The 21,065-nt window shown below is 45.7% G+C and overlaps 1 protein-coding gene across 2 annotated transcripts in view; it reads left to right on the forward strand.

Annotated features, from left to right (window-relative positions):
- Positions 1-21,022, forward strand: part of ddx23 (DEAD (Asp-Glu-Ala-Asp) box polypeptide 23) — a 41,475-nt gene extending 20,453 nt beyond the window's left edge. For both annotated transcript variants that reach the window (XM_039746585.1, XM_039746587.1), the window contains 16 exons: positions 14,065-14,246; positions 14,329-14,439; positions 14,548-14,650; positions 14,739-14,804; positions 14,921-15,059; positions 15,179-15,312; positions 15,916-16,028; positions 16,106-16,249; positions 16,338-16,563; positions 16,655-16,800; positions 16,881-17,058; positions 19,565-19,807; positions 19,907-20,058; positions 20,152-20,260; positions 20,354-20,528; positions 20,631-21,022. In XM_039746585.1, the coding sequence (XP_039602519.1) occupies positions 14,065-14,246; positions 14,329-14,439; positions 14,548-14,650; positions 14,739-14,804; positions 14,921-15,059; positions 15,179-15,312; positions 15,916-16,028; positions 16,106-16,249; positions 16,338-16,563; positions 16,655-16,800; positions 16,881-17,058; positions 19,565-19,807; positions 19,907-20,058; positions 20,152-20,260; positions 20,354-20,528; positions 20,631-20,854 (2,445 nt within the window). In that variant the 3' untranslated portion in view covers positions 20,855-21,022. The remainder of the gene's footprint in view (positions 1-14,064; positions 14,247-14,328; positions 14,440-14,547; positions 14,651-14,738; positions 14,805-14,920; positions 15,060-15,178; positions 15,313-15,915; positions 16,029-16,105; positions 16,250-16,337; positions 16,564-16,654; positions 16,801-16,880; positions 17,059-19,564; positions 19,808-19,906; positions 20,059-20,151; positions 20,261-20,353; positions 20,529-20,630) is intronic.
- The last annotated feature ends 43 nt before the right edge of the window (positions 21,023-21,065 follow it).

Here is a 21,065-nt window from a genome sequence, read left to right on the forward strand (position 1 = left end):
CAGATCTTTTTTTTTCGACATCATTTTCACGGTCAGCCTCTTTGTAATTCTGAATGCTTAGCGTGTTATCTTAATTTGTACACCTTTGTTGTGTAGATTTTTCTACCCCACTGTCCATTTTTTTTGATCCACATGTGTTCTTCAAAGCCGATTTTTCAACATCCCTTAAAAATGTCATCCCGCGTCTGCTCCCATTTACGATTCACTCTTAGGTTGAAGATCCTTGGCTGTTGTTTCAAGCTAAGACATTCTCGCTACTAACGCACGTGAGTAACACCTGTCATAACTCTGATTTTCTGTGTTATTTTTGTAACTCTTTAAATCCCCAGAGCCTTTTCGGTGTCCACAGTGCACAAATTAGGTACCTCATCCGGCTTGTGCCTTCACAACATTTGTCTCCATCTTGCTTGATTCACAATACCTAAAACAGTGAGATGAATTAAAAATATCGAGTTTGATCGCCATAAGTTACTCTTTGACTGCAGGCTCCTGTCTTGTACCCACTCCCCCAAGCTGGCACGATTATAACATGCGCTGCCAACCTAGAGTGGCAGCAAAGAGAAGGAAAAAATTAGATAGAGAAATAATCTGGGGTGTGAGCGACCAGCACTACTTCAAAACTACGCCACCACAAGTACAGAAACACCCCAGCGAAGGCAAAGTTCAGTCACAAGACAATTATTATTAATCCTTTCGGCCCTGGATTTTGTGTTTTTATGGGAAAAAATATTTTGTGAAATATTCTACCCTTGGGGTGTCTAGGAAGCTCAAAAATGAAAAACAAAAAAATGATCACTGTTTATTATACAATAGCTGCCAAATATTTCTTGTTTCACTTCTGTGTTTTGCTGACTGTTATGCCAGTGTCTCCAGTCTGCGCTAATAGTAGCACACCCGGCTACAAACATACCTGTGCTTTACAAAAATGGCTGCATATATATCTACTAGTAATAGGATTTCAGGGTCGAAAGGGTTAACTAATAAAATCAAGCATTGGACAAAACAAACAAACCCCTGTATACATAACACCGCCCTGCAGAGAATCATGAAACAAAATAATTAACAACGTACACCCCTAATACACAAATGTGAAAAACAAATTAATGAAACACGAGGCCTTTAAATATTCACTGTTAGGGATGAACATCTGCAGTCTGTTAAGGTTGAAGGATGGGCCGAGCCGTACTTCCTGTTCAGGGAAACATACCCCTTATGCTGGCCCGTCGGGTCCTCTCCTGAGTGACTTCACCTCGTTCATAAACTGAAGGAAAACTGATTGTGACTGAAATGAGCCCGGGTTCACCCGACTTTTTCCATGCAGGTTGAGTGAGTAGCTTTCCCCTCTTGCCTTTTTTTTTTATGGTGTCTGGCGCTCTCCTCTCTTTTCCTCACTCACCTTTCTCCCGCCACACATTTACTGTACATACAGGTTGGCTCCTCCCCATACAATTTGTTTGGCCCTCCGAGTCATGTGCTCCCCTTCCCTATGTACCATTGGCTGGCCTTACACATTCAGCCATTCCACCCTTAACAGGAACGGTGCACGGTGCAAACTGACAGAGACCCAACACACGCATGTCCAAGACAACTGTTACAGTCTGATTCTGCACCTCCTATCTGCCATCCACCGGGGGCATTTTTTTAAAACGAAATGCAGCCTACACTAGGCCGCTGTGTTTTTTTTTTGTTAACTAAGTAGTTTACCGATTAAAAAAGCTCAAACTCAGCAGAATAAAAGTGTCTGCTGAATAAATAATCATAATAAGGAATTGCTTAAAGATCATTACAGAGTAGCATTTAGTAGATTAATTTGTGAACTTAAAATTTATTTAAAATAGAGAGAGATCCTGACCTCGAATCTACTGGACGTGAATCATGAAGACTCGGTTTAATGTGTTTAAGTGATTTTGTCAGGGCCTCATTCCGCAGGTGTGTTCTAGGCTGTGCCAAGTGCCCCAGTTCCACTTTTCTTTTTTTTTTTTTTTTTTCTTTTTTTTTTTATTTTTATTACAATCCATACAAAGCAATCAAGATTTTACAAAAAGAAAAATTGAGTTAAGAACAGATCGATCCCCACCCCTGAGAGAGAGAGAGAGCAAGCCAAATAACGTTAAATTTAAGGCTTGTAAACATACCTAATTTAAAAAGAAAATTCTCTGTGCTTTATGAACTTATTTTAAAATATTACTGATTAGATCCTGCCATGTTTTGAAAAATGTCTGTACAGATCCTCTAACTGAGTATTTGATTTTTTCCAATTTCAAATAATATAACACATCGGTTTCCCACTGACTTAAAAGAGGAGAGTTTGGATTCTTCCAGTTTATCAGAATAAGTCTGCGTGCCAACAGTGTAGTGAATGCAATCACAATTTGTTTGTCTTTCTCCACTTTAAGCCCCTCTGGAAGACCCCCAAACACAGCTGTTAATGGGTTAGGAGGGATTGTGAGTCCAAGGCTGTCTGACAGGTAATTAAAAATTTTTGTCCAGAATAATGTTAATTTGGTGCAGGCCCAGAACATGTGACCTAGTGAGGCTGGGGCTTGGTTGCAACGTTTGCAGGTTGGATCATCCAGTTCCACTTTTCTTGTTGGTTGTGCCACTTTTTCTTTGCTCGGTGAATCCTACTTTTATTTGTAGACTGTTCAGGAGCCACAAGCACTTCATGCTATGCAGACGCGCCACACGCAAAAAAGTAAAACCCTTAATGAAAATGAAACCTAAAAAGGCACGTTCACATGTATACATAGTACCGACACTCAGATATATTCAAATATTTACTTGGTTTTAATTTAATCCTTAATTTTGTCTAATTTGACACCCCTGTGTGGTTTACAACAGACCATTGCATTGTGACCGTCTTCAGTCAATCTGCAATAACGCCATTGATTTCTGTAGCACGTTGTTGTACAAGGCACGTAGGTAAAAAAGAAGAAGTTAAAGAAAAATGGCAAGAAAAGAAAGAAAAACACAAATTAGAAATATTTATATGAATAATGAAATCAAAAATAGTAAATATGAATGCATCAATGTGCGCTTAAATAATTCAGATATACAAGTAAAAGATAAAGTAGAGGCCTTAATTATGGATTCATTTTAAGTCTTTCATGATCTATGATGATACGGTCTGATGGCAAGGGAGGACCGAAAAATAGAAAGCAATCCTGAAGAAAACCTAAATCTTTGGGGGTCCCCAAGGCCAAGAGACCAGCCAGCCCCTAACTGGCCATTCTGCCTAACACACACTACCAGTCAGAAGATTTAATTTTTTCAGTTTTTATGGAGATGCACACAGTTTACTGTTTTAATGTTTCATGAAATCAAAGCATAGAACAGATAAAAAAAACAATAAGTCGAGGAGCCGTTCCGTGTACCAAATGTTATTCAAATGTGTGGTTCATCAGAGTAGCCTGCACCTTTTACTGATCTGATAGCCAGTCTGTGGCAACCCTTGTGATCCTGAGTGCCAGTCAACAACTCTGCCTCCACTTAAAGACCCCCAGACCATCACACCTCCTCCTCCATGTTTGACAGCTGGTGTGTCACACTGAGGAGCCATCCTGTCACCAACTTGATGTCCTACAAGCACCCTACCCGATGAATCAAAGATTTCAAATTTGGATTCTTCAGTTCATAAGACCTTCTTCCAGTCTTCAGTAGTCCACAGCTGCTATTTCAAGGCCCCATTATTGTCCCTTTAAGGAATAATAATAATTCTTTGCCTTTTATATAGCGCTTTTCTCACTACTCCACACGCTCAGCAATTGCAGTGGCTTTTTTCCTGCCACTCGCCCTGTCACACCTCCAGTACAAAGTGACCCTTGGCTTTTGCCGACCTGCACTGTTAGGCGCTGGTAAGCTGGTGACCCTCAGAAACTTGCCCTCTAATTGGCTCGTGACTTCAGAGTTTCTTCCTGTTTTCCAATTGCCTTTGGATTGTGTAGGACACACCACTTTACTCATTGATACTTTGATTTGTTCTGTTGTAATTTCTCTAAATCAAAGGTCTGGAATTCAAAGTGTAATGATGCTCTGCCTCATTTCATTTGTCGAGTGCCATTTTCTTGCCATTATCACTGAACTTCAGAGGGCATCGTAACACATCTGCTCCATCTCTGCTTTAAGACTCACCGATGGTTTTTAAGTAATCAGCACAAGTTGGGACACCTGTGCAAATTGTTTCCTTTGAGTTGCAAGGCTTCATTTACTTGAATTGCTGCAGAGAGTCTGTAGGTTGTAACCTGTTAGTTTTTTTCCTGATGAAGGCCCATTTGTAATATTCTGAAACTTCCTGTTTTCAGTTCTTGCTAACCTAAACTTCAGCTTTAGGCCTCTGGCAGTTTGCTGCTTACCTTTTCACCATTTTAGGTCATTCATTGCATTTCAACTGATTTTTCAATTTAGGAAATAATTGTTTGTTCTAAAACTTTTGACCAGTAATGTAAATGTGCTTCAGCAGTTCTTATTTTTTTCAAGCTGCATCCCAGCAGTGAGACTCAGTGACAGGTGAGGTGTCCAACAATAACACCATTGATTTCTATAGCACATTTTCATACAACTGATGAACCTCCAAGTGCTTTACATGATGAAGAAAGGAAAAAAAAGATAAATAAGAAAATAGAATTAGAACACTCTAGACGAGAACAGGCCATTCAGCCCAACAAAGCTCGCCAGTCCTGTCCACTTATTTCCTCCAAGAAAACATCGTCGGGTTTTGAAAGTCCCTAATGTCTTACAGTCCACCACACTACTTGGTCGCTTATTCCAAGTGTCTATCGTTCTTTGTGTAAAGAAAAACTTCTTAATGTCTGTGCGAAATTTACCCTTAAAAAGTTGCCAACTGTGTCCCCGTGTTGATGAACTCATTTTAAAGTCACCGTCTCGATCCACTGGACTAATTCCCTTCATCATTTTAAACAGGTCAGTCATGTCACCTCTTAATCTCTGTAAAGGCTCAGCTCTTTTAATCTTTCCTTTTTAATCTTTCTGTGATGGGTGCTGTCTTAGGGTGACCCTGTTTTCCTCTTTATTTTCTTTGTTATGCAGTACCACTGTAGTTCATCATGCCCCCATTTCTTTTATATTTGCAACCCAGGAAATTAGACTGAGCGCCCAAATAGGCAGGAGAATAAGTTACACATTTCTTCATGTATTATAGATATTATGCCCAAAATAGCAGCGTACGACGAATGTGACAAAAATACCATTAAAAGCTAAGCAGCAGTTCATCTTGTGTCCATATGCTTATAAAGGGGGCTCTGTCTCTGGTCGGGCTTGGTCTTTGTTCACATTAGGCCTTTGAATGAAGTGGACGATTCCTTGGCCTGTATTTTGTCTTGGTAGAGTATTATATTGCTCTACTTTTCCCCTTTTGTATTATTAATATATAATAATTTGTCAGAATGCCTCAAATCTCACAGACTTACCACTGTCTGTAAGGTATTATAGTATATAACTCTCCCCACCTGCCCATCTACATTTATAACCTCAGGCGATTAGGTGTAGTAAAAGACAAGTAGGAGTTAAATTACAATTTAAATAATGCATTATTGATAATATCATTAATAATAACAATAAGCCAAGTACATTTAAATATTGGCAACCATACAACCTGATAAATGCTGATATGTAGTGTCGGGCAGCACACAGACTTGTTAGTTACTTAAAATGTCTCGAGTTAAGTCCTCATTTTGAGGTCAGCTTTCTTTAGAACAGGCTGCATGCCTGTCTCAATATGGCTGCCGAGCTGTGCTCTTCATTGTGTTGTCCTTTTCAGTTCATGGTGTGAGATGGTCTTTCATCAGTTTAGTGAGAGAGAGGGCGAGGTAAAGCAAGTGAGTTTATAGATTCTCTGTCCAACCCCTACTGCCAATAGGATGTCATGGTACTCAAAGGCTTTTGATACAAGACGGTTCCAAACAGCCATACTTCAGACCAATGGGGGGACAGAACACTTTCACACCTGCCAGTAAAGCTTGGCAGTTAGGCAGACTGGCTTTCCTGTGGGGGTTGAATGAGAGACTTTAGCAGAGAAATATTGGTCAGATTTGTTTGAGGCACTTCGGCCAACCCTGTCATAAAATTACCCCAAATGGAGGAAACGGGTTCTTAAACCATCAAACCATTGCTGTTCTTATCAATAATGTGACACTAAGTTACTAATAAAGACATATAAATATTTATCAACTTGTATGCAAATATTTCACATCACAGCCTGCCTTCATCTTCTCTGAGTGCCCATAGCTTTGCAGGCCCTGGCTTATCTAATTCTAACAGTCCTTGACACACGTCCCACCTGAATGGGAGTGTGGAGTTCCCTGTGGCTCCACTCCGGCAGATTCAGCCTCCATTGCAGCCCACACTTATATTTCTAAGAGCCTGCTGGCCGTCCTCAAACGTAACAGCTCATCCCAGACTAACCCTGTTGCCAGCCTGTTCACCTCCTTAGCGTTGCATTTTGTTCCAAAAAAACATGTAAATAACGTTGCATTTGTTTTTGGCATGAAAAATGACATCTCTGTATTATAAAAGAAAATTTTGAGACGAAACAAGACTCTTGCCAAGAGATTTTTTCAAGTCCTGTCCTCCTCTCAACCATTTCTGGTTCACGGCCCATGCCCGCAGCCCTCTCCCCTCTCATTGGTGTGAATGCTTTTGACAGACACAGTTCCTGCGCTCTCAGCTGTTATACATTTTTACGTTTTCCTCACTTTAAGTTCCCAATAAAAGAAGACTTATGTCGAAATCTTATTAAAGAATTTCATCCCGAAAGGTTATCAACAGAAAAAATGAGTACACGGGCAGTCCTAGCACGAGAGAGTCAAACGAATTAACGTGAAAATTGTCGATCAGCTACACAGCAAATTGGTTAAATGCGTATCAATAGACTCTGCTGAAACAGTTGGTGGTGATGGTGTGGAAGATGAAAACTTCAACTTACAATATCACGAAGAACATCTACAACCATTAACACTATGTGGTCTTCCATCGGCCCAATTACTGTAGAAAGAAGGACGTAGTGTAATGTTATTGTGTAATTAATGTCTGAGTGGTGGGCTTTGCAATAAGACAAGAATAGTTGTGTTCAAAATTGGTCAAACAATTCTGACATGTCAAATGTTAACAGGTGACAAGAAAGGTAATGTAGTACCTCCAACATGAGACATCAAAGGAGATCTCGATATGCCATTCGTATTAAAACGTTTGTAGTTTTCTGTTAGAATAACTTTTACTATGACAATTGACAAACATTCGAAAAACTCGGCTTATTTATTAGAGAGAAAGAAACACAATTTTCTCACGGGCAGTTATATGTTGCGTTGTCACGATGCAAGTCCAGACACGAAATCTAAATTCCTGTGTGGTACTGACGAAAAGTTAATCCCAAATATTGTCTTTATTAAAGTCTTAAATTAAAAGTGTAAGTTTAAAAAGTATTTGCGTGTTAATTTCAAAGCCAAACAGAACAAAAAAGTATAACGTAACGAATAGCACTAACGCAACATGAAACATAATTTTCTTTCAATTTGTTACGTTTTACTATTTTTTTATTATGGTTTATTACTCGTTGGAGTGTAAAATAGTTAGTTCTATTATGTATATGTAACAATTCCCTTGAAAATAGCAACCTGTTTAAATTGTACAACTGCTTCCACATACACAAGCGGCAGAGGCGCCAAGTGGCTAGCGTGTAGCGCCTGCACAGGCGTTGCCGAGTGAAGCTAGCAGGAGGCAGAGCCCTCTAGTTTTTATTAAATCTCAAAACTATAATAGTAATGTTGAATAAAAATAATAATATGAAATGAACAATAATAACCGTAGTAGTAATACTGCTGATGATGCCAAAACAGTACGTAATGTCAAAATGAGTCCTTTGTGTGGTAAATCTTAAAGTCCGGTGAAAGACGGAATCCAACATCACAGTCGGGACGATAATCGCATGTTTCATTTCAGATTTTCTTTCCTGATTCATCAGTTTTTGAACCGCACCCTGCACAGGTCTGATTTGTTAGATTCTGTTTTTTTTTTTTTCTGTTGGTGATATATAATCAATAATATGTGTACCAGTGATTGATCCGCAGTGTGCTGGGCCGACTGTGTCTCTTTCGCTGTAGTGTGGACGGTGGATGCACGGCAGTGATTTGTCCTACAAGCTGGCATGTAAAGTTGGCCGTTTTGCCAGCTTATGGTTTGTATAAGACAAATGCTCTGTTCCACCAGATGACGACATATGTTTTTGTCGTATTTCTTTTGTTGCATACTGGGATAGAAAGTGAATTCTTAATCTGCATGATCTACACCATCCATCGTGCCATTGTAGTCAAGCACAGCACAAGGCTTTGTGACCTGCTTGTTTTTGCCTTTTGCCTGTCCAGTGACTGTAGCTGCATCATGTTCAGTGCTAAGAAGACAAACCTCTTTCTTGTCCTTCCATTTCAGCACAAGCACTTCACCCTTTTGCCAAGCGACTAGCGCAACTCCCTGTAATTCAGCTCTGCCATAGTCTTCAGGCATGCCATGACAGTTGGATCGCACTGTTCCATATGCGTCAGTCTTTCTTTTGCGGCAAGATGTAAAATCGCTCTGGCGAAGTATAAAAACTGTGCCTAGTTACACCATCACCTTGATTCAGCAGAGCATCTATCAAAGTCAGCACCGATGACATAGCAACGCCATCCTGATTGTGTTTCAGTTCAAAGGTTGTCCCTTTCCCTGTGCACAGGACTGAATTCCAAATGTATCTCATTTTAGATTCACAAACGTTTTGCCAAGTCTTGCTCTCTTTGACGCCATACCATATCCATGACAGTCTGCCCTCACAAGCCATGAGACTTTCATCAATGCTGATGTCTCGGTCCGGAATGTACAAGCTCTGAAATTTTGCTACAATAGCCTGGTACATCTCCCAGATTTTCTTCATTTTGGGTTCTGGATGGGTATCCTCATCAGAGTCTTCATTGATGGTAAAGTACAGATATTTCATAATTAGTGAAAACCTGCACTCTGATTTAATTTCTATAAAGAACGGCAGCACAGACTGCACTTTTCCTGCCCGAGTGATTCTCGGTTCTAATGCTTACACAAGACTCATTTGTACAGTTGACCGAGTAACACTCCGGTCTAATGCTAAGGGGGTTAATGACCTTTCATCTTAGCCCACCTGTATTCCCCCAGGCTAACTGGCCAGTCAGTTCCTGAGATTTTATTTATACAAGTTCTAACCTGAAGATATAATTAGTTTCTGAAGTATTATTTTTTTCCCCCCCTATAGACGTGTTTATCCTAGTGTTATCACACCTTCCTCGTGAATTGAGCACTGCCAACACTGAAAACGATCTTTATGAAGGGGTTTGTTTTGATAACATAAGGAAAATCAGAAATTGGCAGATATTTTCTGGTGTGTTTAATTAGAATTGGAAGCCAACTTTTGGTTTTTTGTGATGGATGCCCAACAGGGTTGGCATAAGACAGCAGTTAGTTAGGGACCAGGGGTCCAAGAGAAAAAAAAAATTCCGCTCTTAACTACGGTTTTAGGTCCAAGGGGCGAAGCAGCAGGGTACACAAATCTGTTTAAGAGGAAGAAGGTGTCTTTCTGGTTTGCTAATGATAGTACAAGCTAACCATTCAAAAATACGAGTAGGCGGATGGTTGCAGGAGATGTGCAAAAACGGGTCTGCGAATTACAGCAAAGCTGGCATCACCGCCACGCTAAGCAAAATCAGTGCAAGGAAAAACAAACATGTCAGGTTTGATGAAATGAAATTCTTTTTAAATAGATACTTCATTAATCCCAAGGTGAAATTCACCTACTCCAGCAGCAGCATACTGATAATAAATATTATTAAATATCATAGTTATAACAATGCAGGTATAACAGACAATAACTTTGTATAATGTTAATGTTTACCAGGATGGTGACAGCAGTCTGTCTCTGAAGCTGCTCCTCTGTCTGGAGATGATCCTGTTCAGTGGATGTGGATTCTCCATGATTGACAGGAGTCTGCTCAGCGCCCGTCGCTCTGCCATGGATGTCAAACTGCCCAGCTCCGTGCCTACAGTAGAGCCTGCCTTCCTCACAAGTTTGTTCAGGCGTGAGGCGTCCCTCTTCCTTATGCTGCCTCCCCAGCACACCACCGTGTAGAAGAGGGCGCCACAACCGTCTGATAGAACATCTGCAGCATCTTATTACAGATGTTGAAGGACGCCAGCCTTCTAATGAAGTATAGTCGGCTCTGTCCTCTCTTACACAGATCATCAGTATTGGCAGTCCAGTCCAATTTATCATCCAGCTGCACTCCCAGTATTTATAGGTCTGCACCCTCTGCACAGTCACCTCTGATGATCACGGGTCCATGAGGGGCCTGGGCCTCCTAAAATCCACCACCAGCTCCTTGGTTTTGCTGGTGTTCAGGTGTAGGTGGTTTGAGTCGTATCATCTAACAAAGTCCTTTATTAGGTTCCTGTACTCCTCCTCCTGCCCACTCCTGATGCAGCCCATGATAGCAGTGTCGTCAGTGAACTTTTAATGTGACAGGACTCAAGTCCGATGTATGTTGGCTGAACAGGACCAGTGAAAGTCCAGTCCACTGTGGCGCTCCTGTGCTGCTGACCACAATGTCAGACCTGCAGTTCCCGAGACGCACATACTGAGGTCTGTCTGTAAGGTAGTCCATGATCCATGATACCAGGTGTGAATCTACTCTCATCTCTGTCAGCTTGTCCCTAAAGACCAGAGGTTGGATGGTGTTGAAGGCGCTAGAGAAGTCCAGAAACATAATTCTTACAGCACCACTGCCTCTGTCCAGGTGGGAGAGGGATCGGTGTAGCATGTAGATGAAGGCATCCTCCACTGCCACCTTCTCCTGGTATGTGAACTGCAGAGGGTTGAGGGCGTGGCGGACCTCTGGCCTCAGGTGGTGAAGCAGCAGCCGCTCCATGGTCTTCATCACATTTGACGTCAGAGGGACAGGCCAGGAGTCATTCAGCTCACTAGGATGTGATACCTTTGGACTTGGGTGATACAAGATGTTTTCCAAAGCCTCGGGACTCTCCCTGTTCCAGGCTCAGGTTGAAGATGCGCTGTAGAGGACTCCCCAGCTCCAGCGCACAGGCCTTCAGCAGTCGTGGTGATGCGCCATCTGGACCTGCTGCTTTGCTGGCACGAAGTCTCCTCAGCTCTCTGCTCACCTGGGCTGCTGTAATTGTGGGTGAAACTCTCTACTATGGTGGTATCAGCAGAAGGATGAGTGAAGGGTGCAGTACTCTGAGGTGAACAGCAAGATCCCCTCTGATATCCCCAGCAAGCACATAGTTGCCGTTTTTACTGATTTGAGCACATAAAGGTATGACTGCTTGTGAAATGGATTCCTGTTCTCTGTCTTTGCTTCCTTTGTCTCCAAGCTTATTCTGGACAGGAGGAGGGAGACCTGAGGTGCACTCTGGCATCTGCGTTCTGTGATGTGTGAGAGTGTGTGACATGTTGTAGCCCCGTCCGCTTGATCAAGAGTGTGAGGACAGGCGAGTGACCGGGTGAACTCCAAGCATATCATAAATACAGTCTTAAAATCAGAGACGCACAGTGACATTTGCTTTTAGATTTCCATCTTTGTGTTGTTGCGCATCGGTCATCGCTCATGTTGTCCTATTAAAACACTGGGACACTGAGCTTCTGATCATAAGATGACAGCTTCACTGTGATGGCGAGCTTTCGATTCAGCTGGGCTGGCTGTGTTCAGCCCACTAAGCCTAATTATCAATTAATGTTGGTCAGTGGCTTGAGTATCAAGGGGGGGCAATTATCTTTTCACAGGTCTTAGATAACGTTATGGCATAAAAACACTACTGTATTTATGTAAAAGTGTGCTCTTGTTTTCTTTGGCTTCCTTTATCTATTACATTTGGTACCGTTGGCCATCCCTTGTGACAAATATACACCCATACAGAGGGGATCAGGAAGGCACTGTTAGTACGCACAATAAACACTGGTGGGCGACGTCATGCTGGTGCCAGGACCTCCGTACAGCCATCACGTACCGTGAAACCCACAAGAGTCTTAGGCAGGCCTCGGCGTGAGGTGGTCACTCATGCTTTTTAATATCTGTCTTTGATCCCCCCTGAGATGAGTGCAGCACATACAGACACAACATACGAAAAGTCAAAATTCTTTAGGCCTGACCCCAAAAAAGTAAGCCCACATGTCTAAAGGGGTCTGTCACACCTACCACCTGCATCTCCTCTCTAACCACATCCATAAACCTTCTCTTAGGTCTTCCTCTTCCCTCTCAGCTCTATCCTTAGCCCCCTTCTTTCAATATACCCAGCATCTCTCCAAACCAACCCAATCTCGCCTCTCTGACTTTGTCTCCCAACCGTCCAACCTGAGCTGACCCTCTGATGTCCTCATTTCTAATCCTGTCCATCCTCGTCACACCCAATGTAAGTCTTAGCATCTTTAACTCTGCCACCTTCACATCTGTCTCCTGTGCCACCGTCTCCAGCACATATAACACAGCTGGTCTCACTACCGTCCTGTAGACCTTCCCTTTCACTCTCGCTGATACCCGTCTGTCACAAATCACTCCTGACACTCTTCTCCACCCTGCCTGCACTCTCTTCTTCACTTCTCTTCCACACTCCCCATTACTCTGTACTGTTGATCCCAAGTATTTAAACTCCTCCACCTTCACCAACTCTACTCCCTCATCCTCACCATTCCTCTGACCTTCCTCTCATTCACACACATGTATTCTGTCTTGGTGGTCCTACTGACCTCCATTCCTCTCCTCTCTACAGCAGATCTCCACCTCTCCAGGGTCTCCTTGATCTTCTCCCTACTCTCTCTACAGATCACAGTGTCATCAGCAGACATCACAGTCCACGGGGACTCTTGTCTAATCTCGCCTGTCTATCACCATTGCAAATAAGAAAGGGCTCAGAGCCGATCCCTGATGTAATCCCACCTCCGTCACTCCCACCGCTGACCTCACCAAGGTCACACTTCCCTCGTTCATATCCTATGCCACTCCGGACTTCCTCATACAATACCACATCTCCTCTCAGTCACCCTGTCATTTGCTTTCTCCAGGTCTACAAAGACCCAATGCAACTCCTTCTGTTCTTCTCTAAACTTCTCCATCAACACCCTAATAGCAAACATCACACCTGTGGTGCTCTTTCTTGGCATGAAACCATCCTGCTGCTCACTAATCATCACCTCCCTTCTTAACCGCCCTTCCACTACTCTTTCCGATAATCACTTTTATCCCCCTTTAGTTACTACAGCTCTGCACATTCCCCCTTATTCTTAAAAATCTGCCTTAACAACTGAACCTTTTAACTCTCTGAGGGCCAAATATTTTTTCCAAAACACAGTCTTCTGAAAAGCACACCAAGCAGTGGTTTCCCACATAAATCAACATAAAATATCCGCTGCTGAATGCCGTGGCTGCCAGTTTGGCTGGAATGAACGGCAGGCCAGCAGCCAGGCTGTCTTTGTGTGGCAGAGATGGTCACGGTCGCAGTAACAAGAGGCACAAACCAGATTGTAATACACTGTAAGTGGTGGTCCTCCCGGGCAAATGTTGCTGTAGTTGCATCAGGTACATAAACCTGTTCATCACCACCACGATCAGCTGGGGATCAATCCACTGGTACCTCACATTAGTTTTCGATCACAATTTAGTGATAATATGCAAAACGTCGTTCACAGAGTATTTTGCTTTATGCATTTGCTTTGATCTCTTGGCAGATGTCGATGCCATTTTTGCCATTTCCTCCTTGCTACTCACAGGAGCGACAGGGAATCTCGGTCAGACTAATGAAGCTAACTTTCCTTCTAGCAAATGAGACTCCAGCTAAAACATAAGCAGCGGGTTCTGCCACTGTTTACAGCTGATTAGCAGCGTCAACCCCTCCCTTTTGACAAAAGTCAACATCTGCCCTAAATGAGTTAATATTATTGCCTGGCACAGTGTTACCTCACCAGCTTGTTCTCCACTGTAAACCAATGTAAGCTTGCTTGCAGGGGGGGATCAGTCCTCATTTAGGTGGTGGTCTGTCTTCTAGATGGCCGGTGACACGTCTGATAAGAAGGATGCTGACCGATCAGCATCCAAGGAAAGGGAGAGGAAACGGTCAAGGAGCCGCTCAAGAGAACGAGAGCGCAAGGCCTCGCCATCCAAGGACAGGAAGCGACATCGCTCACGGGAGAGGAAGAGGTCTCGCTCGAGGTCCAAGTCAGCAGACAGGTAGGGGCACTCATGACAGTTAAACAAGTTCCTCTTGCGGCAGTATGATGGGATTAACGACTGCTGTTTCCTCTTCGTACAGAGACCGCCGGCACAAGGAGAAGGAAAGGGAACGGGACCGGGAGAGGGGCAAGAAGGACCGAGATAGGGATAAGGATGTGCACCGACGCGAGAAGGACAGGCGCAAGTCCAGGTATGTCCGTCGTTGGGGCCTGTGGTGCTGGCACAGTTTTATGGCCGCTTCAAGCAAGACATGATGGGCAGTGGGGTGAGTGTCACTGGCTTGTGTGTGTGCTTGCAGAAGCCTATCTCCAAAATCCAAAGACAATCGGGTGAAGAAGGAAAAAGGAGTGAGGAAGAGTGAAAAAGATGAGGAAGATGAGGATGAGAAGAAGAAAGAGAAGGTGAGGTTTTGGAAGGTGCTGCCTTTCTTCACAGCTTCTCGTGGACAGCAGTGCTGCCATGACGCCCCTGTCTCTCTGGTTCCTGTAGGTTCAGCCCCTGTCTTTGGAGGAGCTACTGGCTAAAAAGAAGGCAGAAGAGGAGGCCGAGTCAAAGGTATGAGGTGCTGAGGACCGAGCGATGGCCTGAGTTGACCCCCCGTACTTATGAGTTAAAGGGCATGTTCATGTGCCTGCTTGCCCTCAGTTTCAGTTTTTGTCTCCTCTTTTCAGCCCAAATTCCTGTCAAAGGCCGAGCGAGAGGCAGAGGCCATCAAGAGGAGGGAGCAGGAGGTGGAGGAGAAACGTCGCCTGATGGAAGAAGAGAAACGGAAGAGGAGGGCCTTCCAGGACATCGGCAGGAAGATGCTGGGTACCGTGGCCGGGAGGGAATTCCTCACAGTTCATCCGCTCCATGCTTGTTCACACTACAAGTGCGATGTTTGGCATTTTATTCTTCTCCTTTTTGTTTTTATTATTATTAATCCACAGAGGACCCACAAGAGAGAGAGAGGCGGGAGCGCAGAGAGCGAATGGAGCGGGAGAATAACGGTAACGAGGAAGAAGATGGGCGGCAGAAAATCAGAGAAGAAAAAGATAAAAGCAAAGAACTCCAGGCCATCAAGGTTAGTTAGCACTGGTGGTGCGGTGAGCCGTACGCAAATCTATTCGTGAGCGGCCAATTCAGCCGGTCACAGACCCTACAGCACCCCCTAGTGCAGCATTGGTGTAATAGGAAAAACAAAATATTTGAGGAAAGGACGGGTTTATTAGTGATTGTGCTGCTCTGTCCTCTCCTGCAAATGTGGGTGTCATGCCATCCATAGATTTGCCTGCCTGTCTTACTTTAGATAGCAGACGTCAATAGCCTTACTCTGTTAACGAGCCAATCAGATTGCGCACATCACACCCAATCTCATGCTTCCTTCCCCAGCATGCCCCTTTCAAGGCGGAGCTCTCGTAAAACACTCCTTTTTTAACCCTAACCTTAAGAACAACGGTGTCTGTCGAGCCCGTCAGCCTTTCTTAGGGCTAACCTTAGCAGACCACAAACCACAGCTTTGAAGTGTCCCACCAGCTTATGTACTGCTAGGGTAGGATGAGCATCATCATGCAGCTCTATGGCTGCCATCAGTGCCCCCGCTCCATTTGCACTTGTGGGAAAGCTCTGTTGAGCACACCCATAGACACTTTCGCGTGACCCTGATTCATTGTTGTATGTTACCCAGGAGCGCTACCTCGGTGGAATCAAAAAGCGCCGGAGGACACGGCACCTGAATGACCGAAAGTTTGTGTTTGAGTGGGATGCGTCTGAAGATACGTCCATCGACTACAATCCTCTGTGAGTAGTGCCCTCTGATCAGCTGGTACTGCCACCCCCACTGTGGCGGCCTGTCTCACTTGCGCTTCACATTGCAGGTACAAGGAGCGTCATCAGGTGCAGCTTTATGGCCGCGGCTTCATTGCTGGCATCGACCTGAAGCAACAGAAACGAGAACAGTCACGCTTCTATGGAGACCTAATGGAGAAGAGGCGCACGCTGGAGGAGAAGGAACAAGAGGAGTATGTGCCTTTAGGTTAGGTGGGGACCCCCCCCAGCGGCTGTTTCTTAGGTGGTCTTGAGGTCACCTCCCGTCTTCTCTAATTTCAGACTCCGGCTGAAGAAGCTGCGTAAAAAGGAGGCCAAGCAGCGGTGGGACGATCGCCACTGGTCCCAGAAGAAGCTCGATGAGATGACGGACAGAGACTGGCGTATCTTCCGTGAGGACTACAGCATCACTACCAAAGGGGGCAAGATACCCAACCCTATCCGTAACTGGAAGGAGTACATCCTGCCACCGCACATCCTGGAAGTGATAGACAAGTGTGGCTACAAGGTGAGTCTGGGCAGGGCCTCTACTGTCCACAGTGGGCTTTCAGTGCCCCCAGTTGTCCCACCAGTGGCTAATGTTGTCATCTGAATTGCAGGAGCCAACCCCCATCCAGCGGCAGGCCATTCCTATTGGCTTACAAAACCGAGACATCATTGGCGTGGCTGAGACGGGCAGCGGGAAGACTGCTGCTTTTCTCATCCCCCTACTGGTTTGGATTACCACTCTGCCCAAGATCGATCGGTGAGTGTCATGCCGAGGGCCCTGCCCACAATGTCGTTGGCAGCCGTTGACATCCACTAACTCTGCTACCACGTTCACAGGATTGAAGATTCAGACCAGGGTCCTTATGCCGTCATCCTTGCGCCCACCCGTGAGTTGGCTCAACAGATTGAGGAGGAGACCATCAAATTTGGGAAACCATTGGGAATCCGCACGGTGGCAGTGATTGGTGGCATTTCCAGAGAAGACCAGGGCTTTCGACTGCGGATGGGCTGTGAGGTAAGACATCTTTTAGAAGACTATGTGGTGTCAAGGTGGGCCCTGAAGGAAGCCTCATCCCCAAGTTTGCCTCAGTATGGAGGGGCAATCACAGAATGAATGGCATGTTAGAGATGGCACATGTGCTTCAGGCTGCCTGTAAGAAAGAGGGAGTCCCTTGTCAGTATGACCCTCGTCATTAAAGCTCCCCTTGATGTCGGGTGGCTGTTCTGTCACTCTGCTTAGGGCCTCCCATGTCCCCTCCAGAGCCCAGGGGTTAGGAGAGAATGAAGAGAGAGCCCATTAAGGCACGCCCTGGCACACTTAGTTTCCCTGTAGAATATATTTTATATCTCAGTGACCATACAGTTGTATAAAAATATTTTTTTCCTCTTTAGAATATATAGAATAAATAAATAAATAGATTAATTCATGCCCTAAAATATCCCTTATAACGTGAATCATACACTCCTATTAATTCTAACGTACTGTCCGTTCTTGTATAAATTTAGAAACTTCAGATCTATAAAACCTCAAAATAAATGAATTAAAAGCCATACCTACCCTCCTTTATCGGGATGCATAGCCTCAACCGTCAAGTCAAGTTGGGGAGCCAGCACTGGTACAGCATGTCGCCACACCCACTACACAACGAAACAACTCGGGATCCTGGTTTGCAACCCTCAGGCAGACACGCGGTCCAGACCCACCTTCCAGAAATGACCCTCTATCTGTCACAGCCAGGTGTTATGTGGGCGACCCCTTGACCTGGTCCTGCCACTCAGGTCCCCAACAATGAGGATCTTACAAGCTGATCACCCTCTGGGAAACGCGCCACATGGCTGTAGTGCCGTAACTGACGCTCCCTCACAGTGCAGGTCACGTGCCTCATTCAGGACTCCATGAGCAACACAGAGTCAAACCAGTGGTACCCAAGGATTCTCTAAAGAGACACATGAAGGAGTCCAGTCTTCATCTCAGGTCACAGGATAGCGTCCATGTCTCGCAACCATATAGCAAGACCGGAAGCACCAGGACTCTAAAGACTTGAACCTTCGTCAGATGTCAGGAGCGTCGCACACCGCTTTATGACCTCATGACCCCCCATGTGCTCCCAATCTGTCCACTGACTTCATAGGAGGAGTCACCAGAGTCACATGAATGTCACTGCCAAGGTCAGAAAACCTCTCGATGAGGTCGACACTCTCTCCGCAGGCAGACAGACACGCTGCTGATGGTCGTGCCCAAGAGCTCATTAAAGGCCTGGCTCTTTGGTTTTAATCAGGACCCTCACAAGCCCAGACACTCAGACCCCTCACTCAGTCTCTCGAGACCCCCAATCAGAGCCTCCATTGACTCCATGAAGATCACAGCGTCGTCTGTAAAGTCAAGATCCGCAAATCTTTCTTCACCAAGAGATGCCCCCCAGCCACTGGACCCCACGACCAACACCCAGTCCATACAAGCATTGAACAGAGTAGGAGCAGAACACACCCCTGACAGACCCCAGAATCAACTGAGAGGGTCTACCTCCACTCTGCACAGCACTCCCAGTATCAGTGTACAGGCCGGCCAGGATATCCAGCAACCTCGAGGGGATCCCATGAACCCTCAGGATGTCCCACAGGGCAGCTTGATCATCTGAGTCGAACACTTTGTGAAAATCAACAAAAACTGCAAAGAAACTCTGCTGATATTCGTGTTTGCGCTCCATGAGAGCCCTCAGTGCCAGGATGCAGTCGATGGTCGACTTCTAAGGTGTAAAACCAGACTGTTCCGGTCGCTGGTAGGTGAGCAAGTGATCACGGATCATATCAAGGACGACCCTAGCGAGGACCCTACCTGGCACCGAGAGCAGTGTTATCCACCCCCCTAAACCCGTAGTTACCACAATCCAGGCGATCACCCTTCCCTGTCCAGATAGGGATGACAAGTCCCGTTTGCCAGTCAGTTGGCATGATGCCAGTCTCCCAAATGGAAGCAAAGATTGCTTGCAATGCCAGGAGGACAGCCTTACCATCAGCCTGGAGAAGTTCACCCCGCATAACACAGATCCCTGCAGCCTTTCCTCCCCTCAGCTGCTTCACCACCTGTGCCATCTCAGTGAGACTGGGGGTCTCACAGCTAACGGGTTTGCACGCAGTTTGTGTGAGGAACTTGCAGATTTGGGTGCGAATGCCAATCCTAATGTGATGTGGGAGACCCCCTGTGACAAGACCCTGAAGGTTGCTGAGGGTTGTGTTGGTGTTACCAGTGTTCCCAGAAGGAGGTGTTTCATCTCACAGGGCACCCCGGATATCATCGAGAGGAGTCGCAGCGCACAGCTCAATGGCAACTCTGGTCTGCACTCAACTCTCCATCCCATAATGTTCATGAAAGGCACTATATATATATATTTTTTTTTTCTTTCTAGATTTTTTTCGGGGTCTTGTAGGGTTAGGTTTAGCCCCCCGATACTGATTTAACATTAGGGTTAGGGCTCTGCCATCCCTGGTGACCCTTTTTTCCCCCCCCCCCTCGTGCCCAGATTGTGATTGCCACGCCCGGACGTCTGATTGACGTGTTGGAGAATCGCTACCTGGTCTTGAGCCGCTGCACCTACGTTGTCTTGGATGAGGCCGACCGCATGATTGACATGGGCTTTGAGCCGGACGTGCAGAAGATCCTGGAGTACATTCCAGTGACCAATCAGAAGCCAGACACAGACGAGGCCGAGGACCCCGAGAAGATGATGCAGAACTTCGAGTCGGGGAAACACAAGTACAGACAGGTGGGTGTGAAGAACGTGGGCCATTTTTGTTTCAGGTGGGGCGTCCTGCACTTGGGAGGGGGTCTCTGATCGCTGAAGCGTCTTACCTCTTTGCTGCAGACTGTCATGTTCACGGCCACCATGCCCCCAGCTGTGGAGCGGCTGGCCAGAAGCTACCTTCGGCGCCCTGCGGTGGTCTACATTGGGTCTGCCGGCAAGCCGCACGAGCGAGTGGAGCAGAAGGTCTTCCTCATGTCGGAGGGAGAGAAGAGGTGGGTTCTGCTGTGCCCCTTACCTTGTATGGGCACCTAATTTTGGGGTGCACTTGACCAGTGATCTCGGCTCACACTCTACTCTCTTAATAGGAAGAAACTCCTGGATGTCCTCGCCAAAGGCTTTGATCCTCCAATCATCATCTTCGTCAACCAGAAGAAGGGCTGCGATGTGCTGGCGAAGTCTTTGGAGAAGATGGGGGTGAGTGGCTGACATAGTGGGGGGTCTTACCCAATGTCACCGAACCACCCAGTCCAACACACTCACTCTGTTTTTATGTCCCTCTGTTTGCAGTACAACGCTTGTACCCTGCATGGTGGCAAAGGCCAAGAGCAGCGTGAGTTTGCCCTGTCCAATCTCAAGGCGGGAGCCAAAGATATCCTGGTGGCCACCGATGTGGCGGGCAGAGGAATCGACATCCAGGACGTGTCCATGGTCATCAACTACGACATGGCCAAGAACATCGAAGGTGAGTGCTGCACAGGTGGTGCAGGGTGGTTTGTGTTGGGGACATCAGTGACACCTGTCCTTACCCGCCTCGTTCTCTCTCTCTCTCTCTCTCTCTGTCCAGATTATATCCATCGTATTGGCCGTACGGGCAGAGCTGGCAAGAGCGGAGTGGCCCTCACCTTCCTTACCAAGGAGGACTCGTCCGTCTTCTACGACCTCAAGCAGGCCATTCTGGAAAGCCCGGTGTCCTCGTGCCCCCCAGAACTGGCAAATCACCCCGATGCACAACACAAGCCTGGCACCATCCTCACCAAGAAGAGGCGCGAGGAGACCATCTTCGCCTAAGGGGAGCCAGACTTGCCCTGCTATCGGACTTGAGCCCGTTTTATTTTTTAATCAGGTTAGCTGGTTGGACTATACAGGAGGCTGGCATCATGGGTATAGTGATTGGGCAGTGCCAGCAGGAATTTTTTTTTTTTGTACAGCCTATTAATAAAATAATGAAAAAGCTGACACTTGGCTCACGAGTCCAAACCCTGGTCAACGGTGCCCCCTA

The sequence above is a fragment of the Polypterus senegalus genome, chromosome 3 (genome assembly GCF_016835505.1).
Source record: "Polypterus senegalus isolate Bchr_013 chromosome 3, ASM1683550v1, whole genome shotgun sequence".
NCBI lineage: Eukaryota > Metazoa > Chordata > Cladistia > Polypteriformes > Polypteridae > Polypterus > Polypterus senegalus.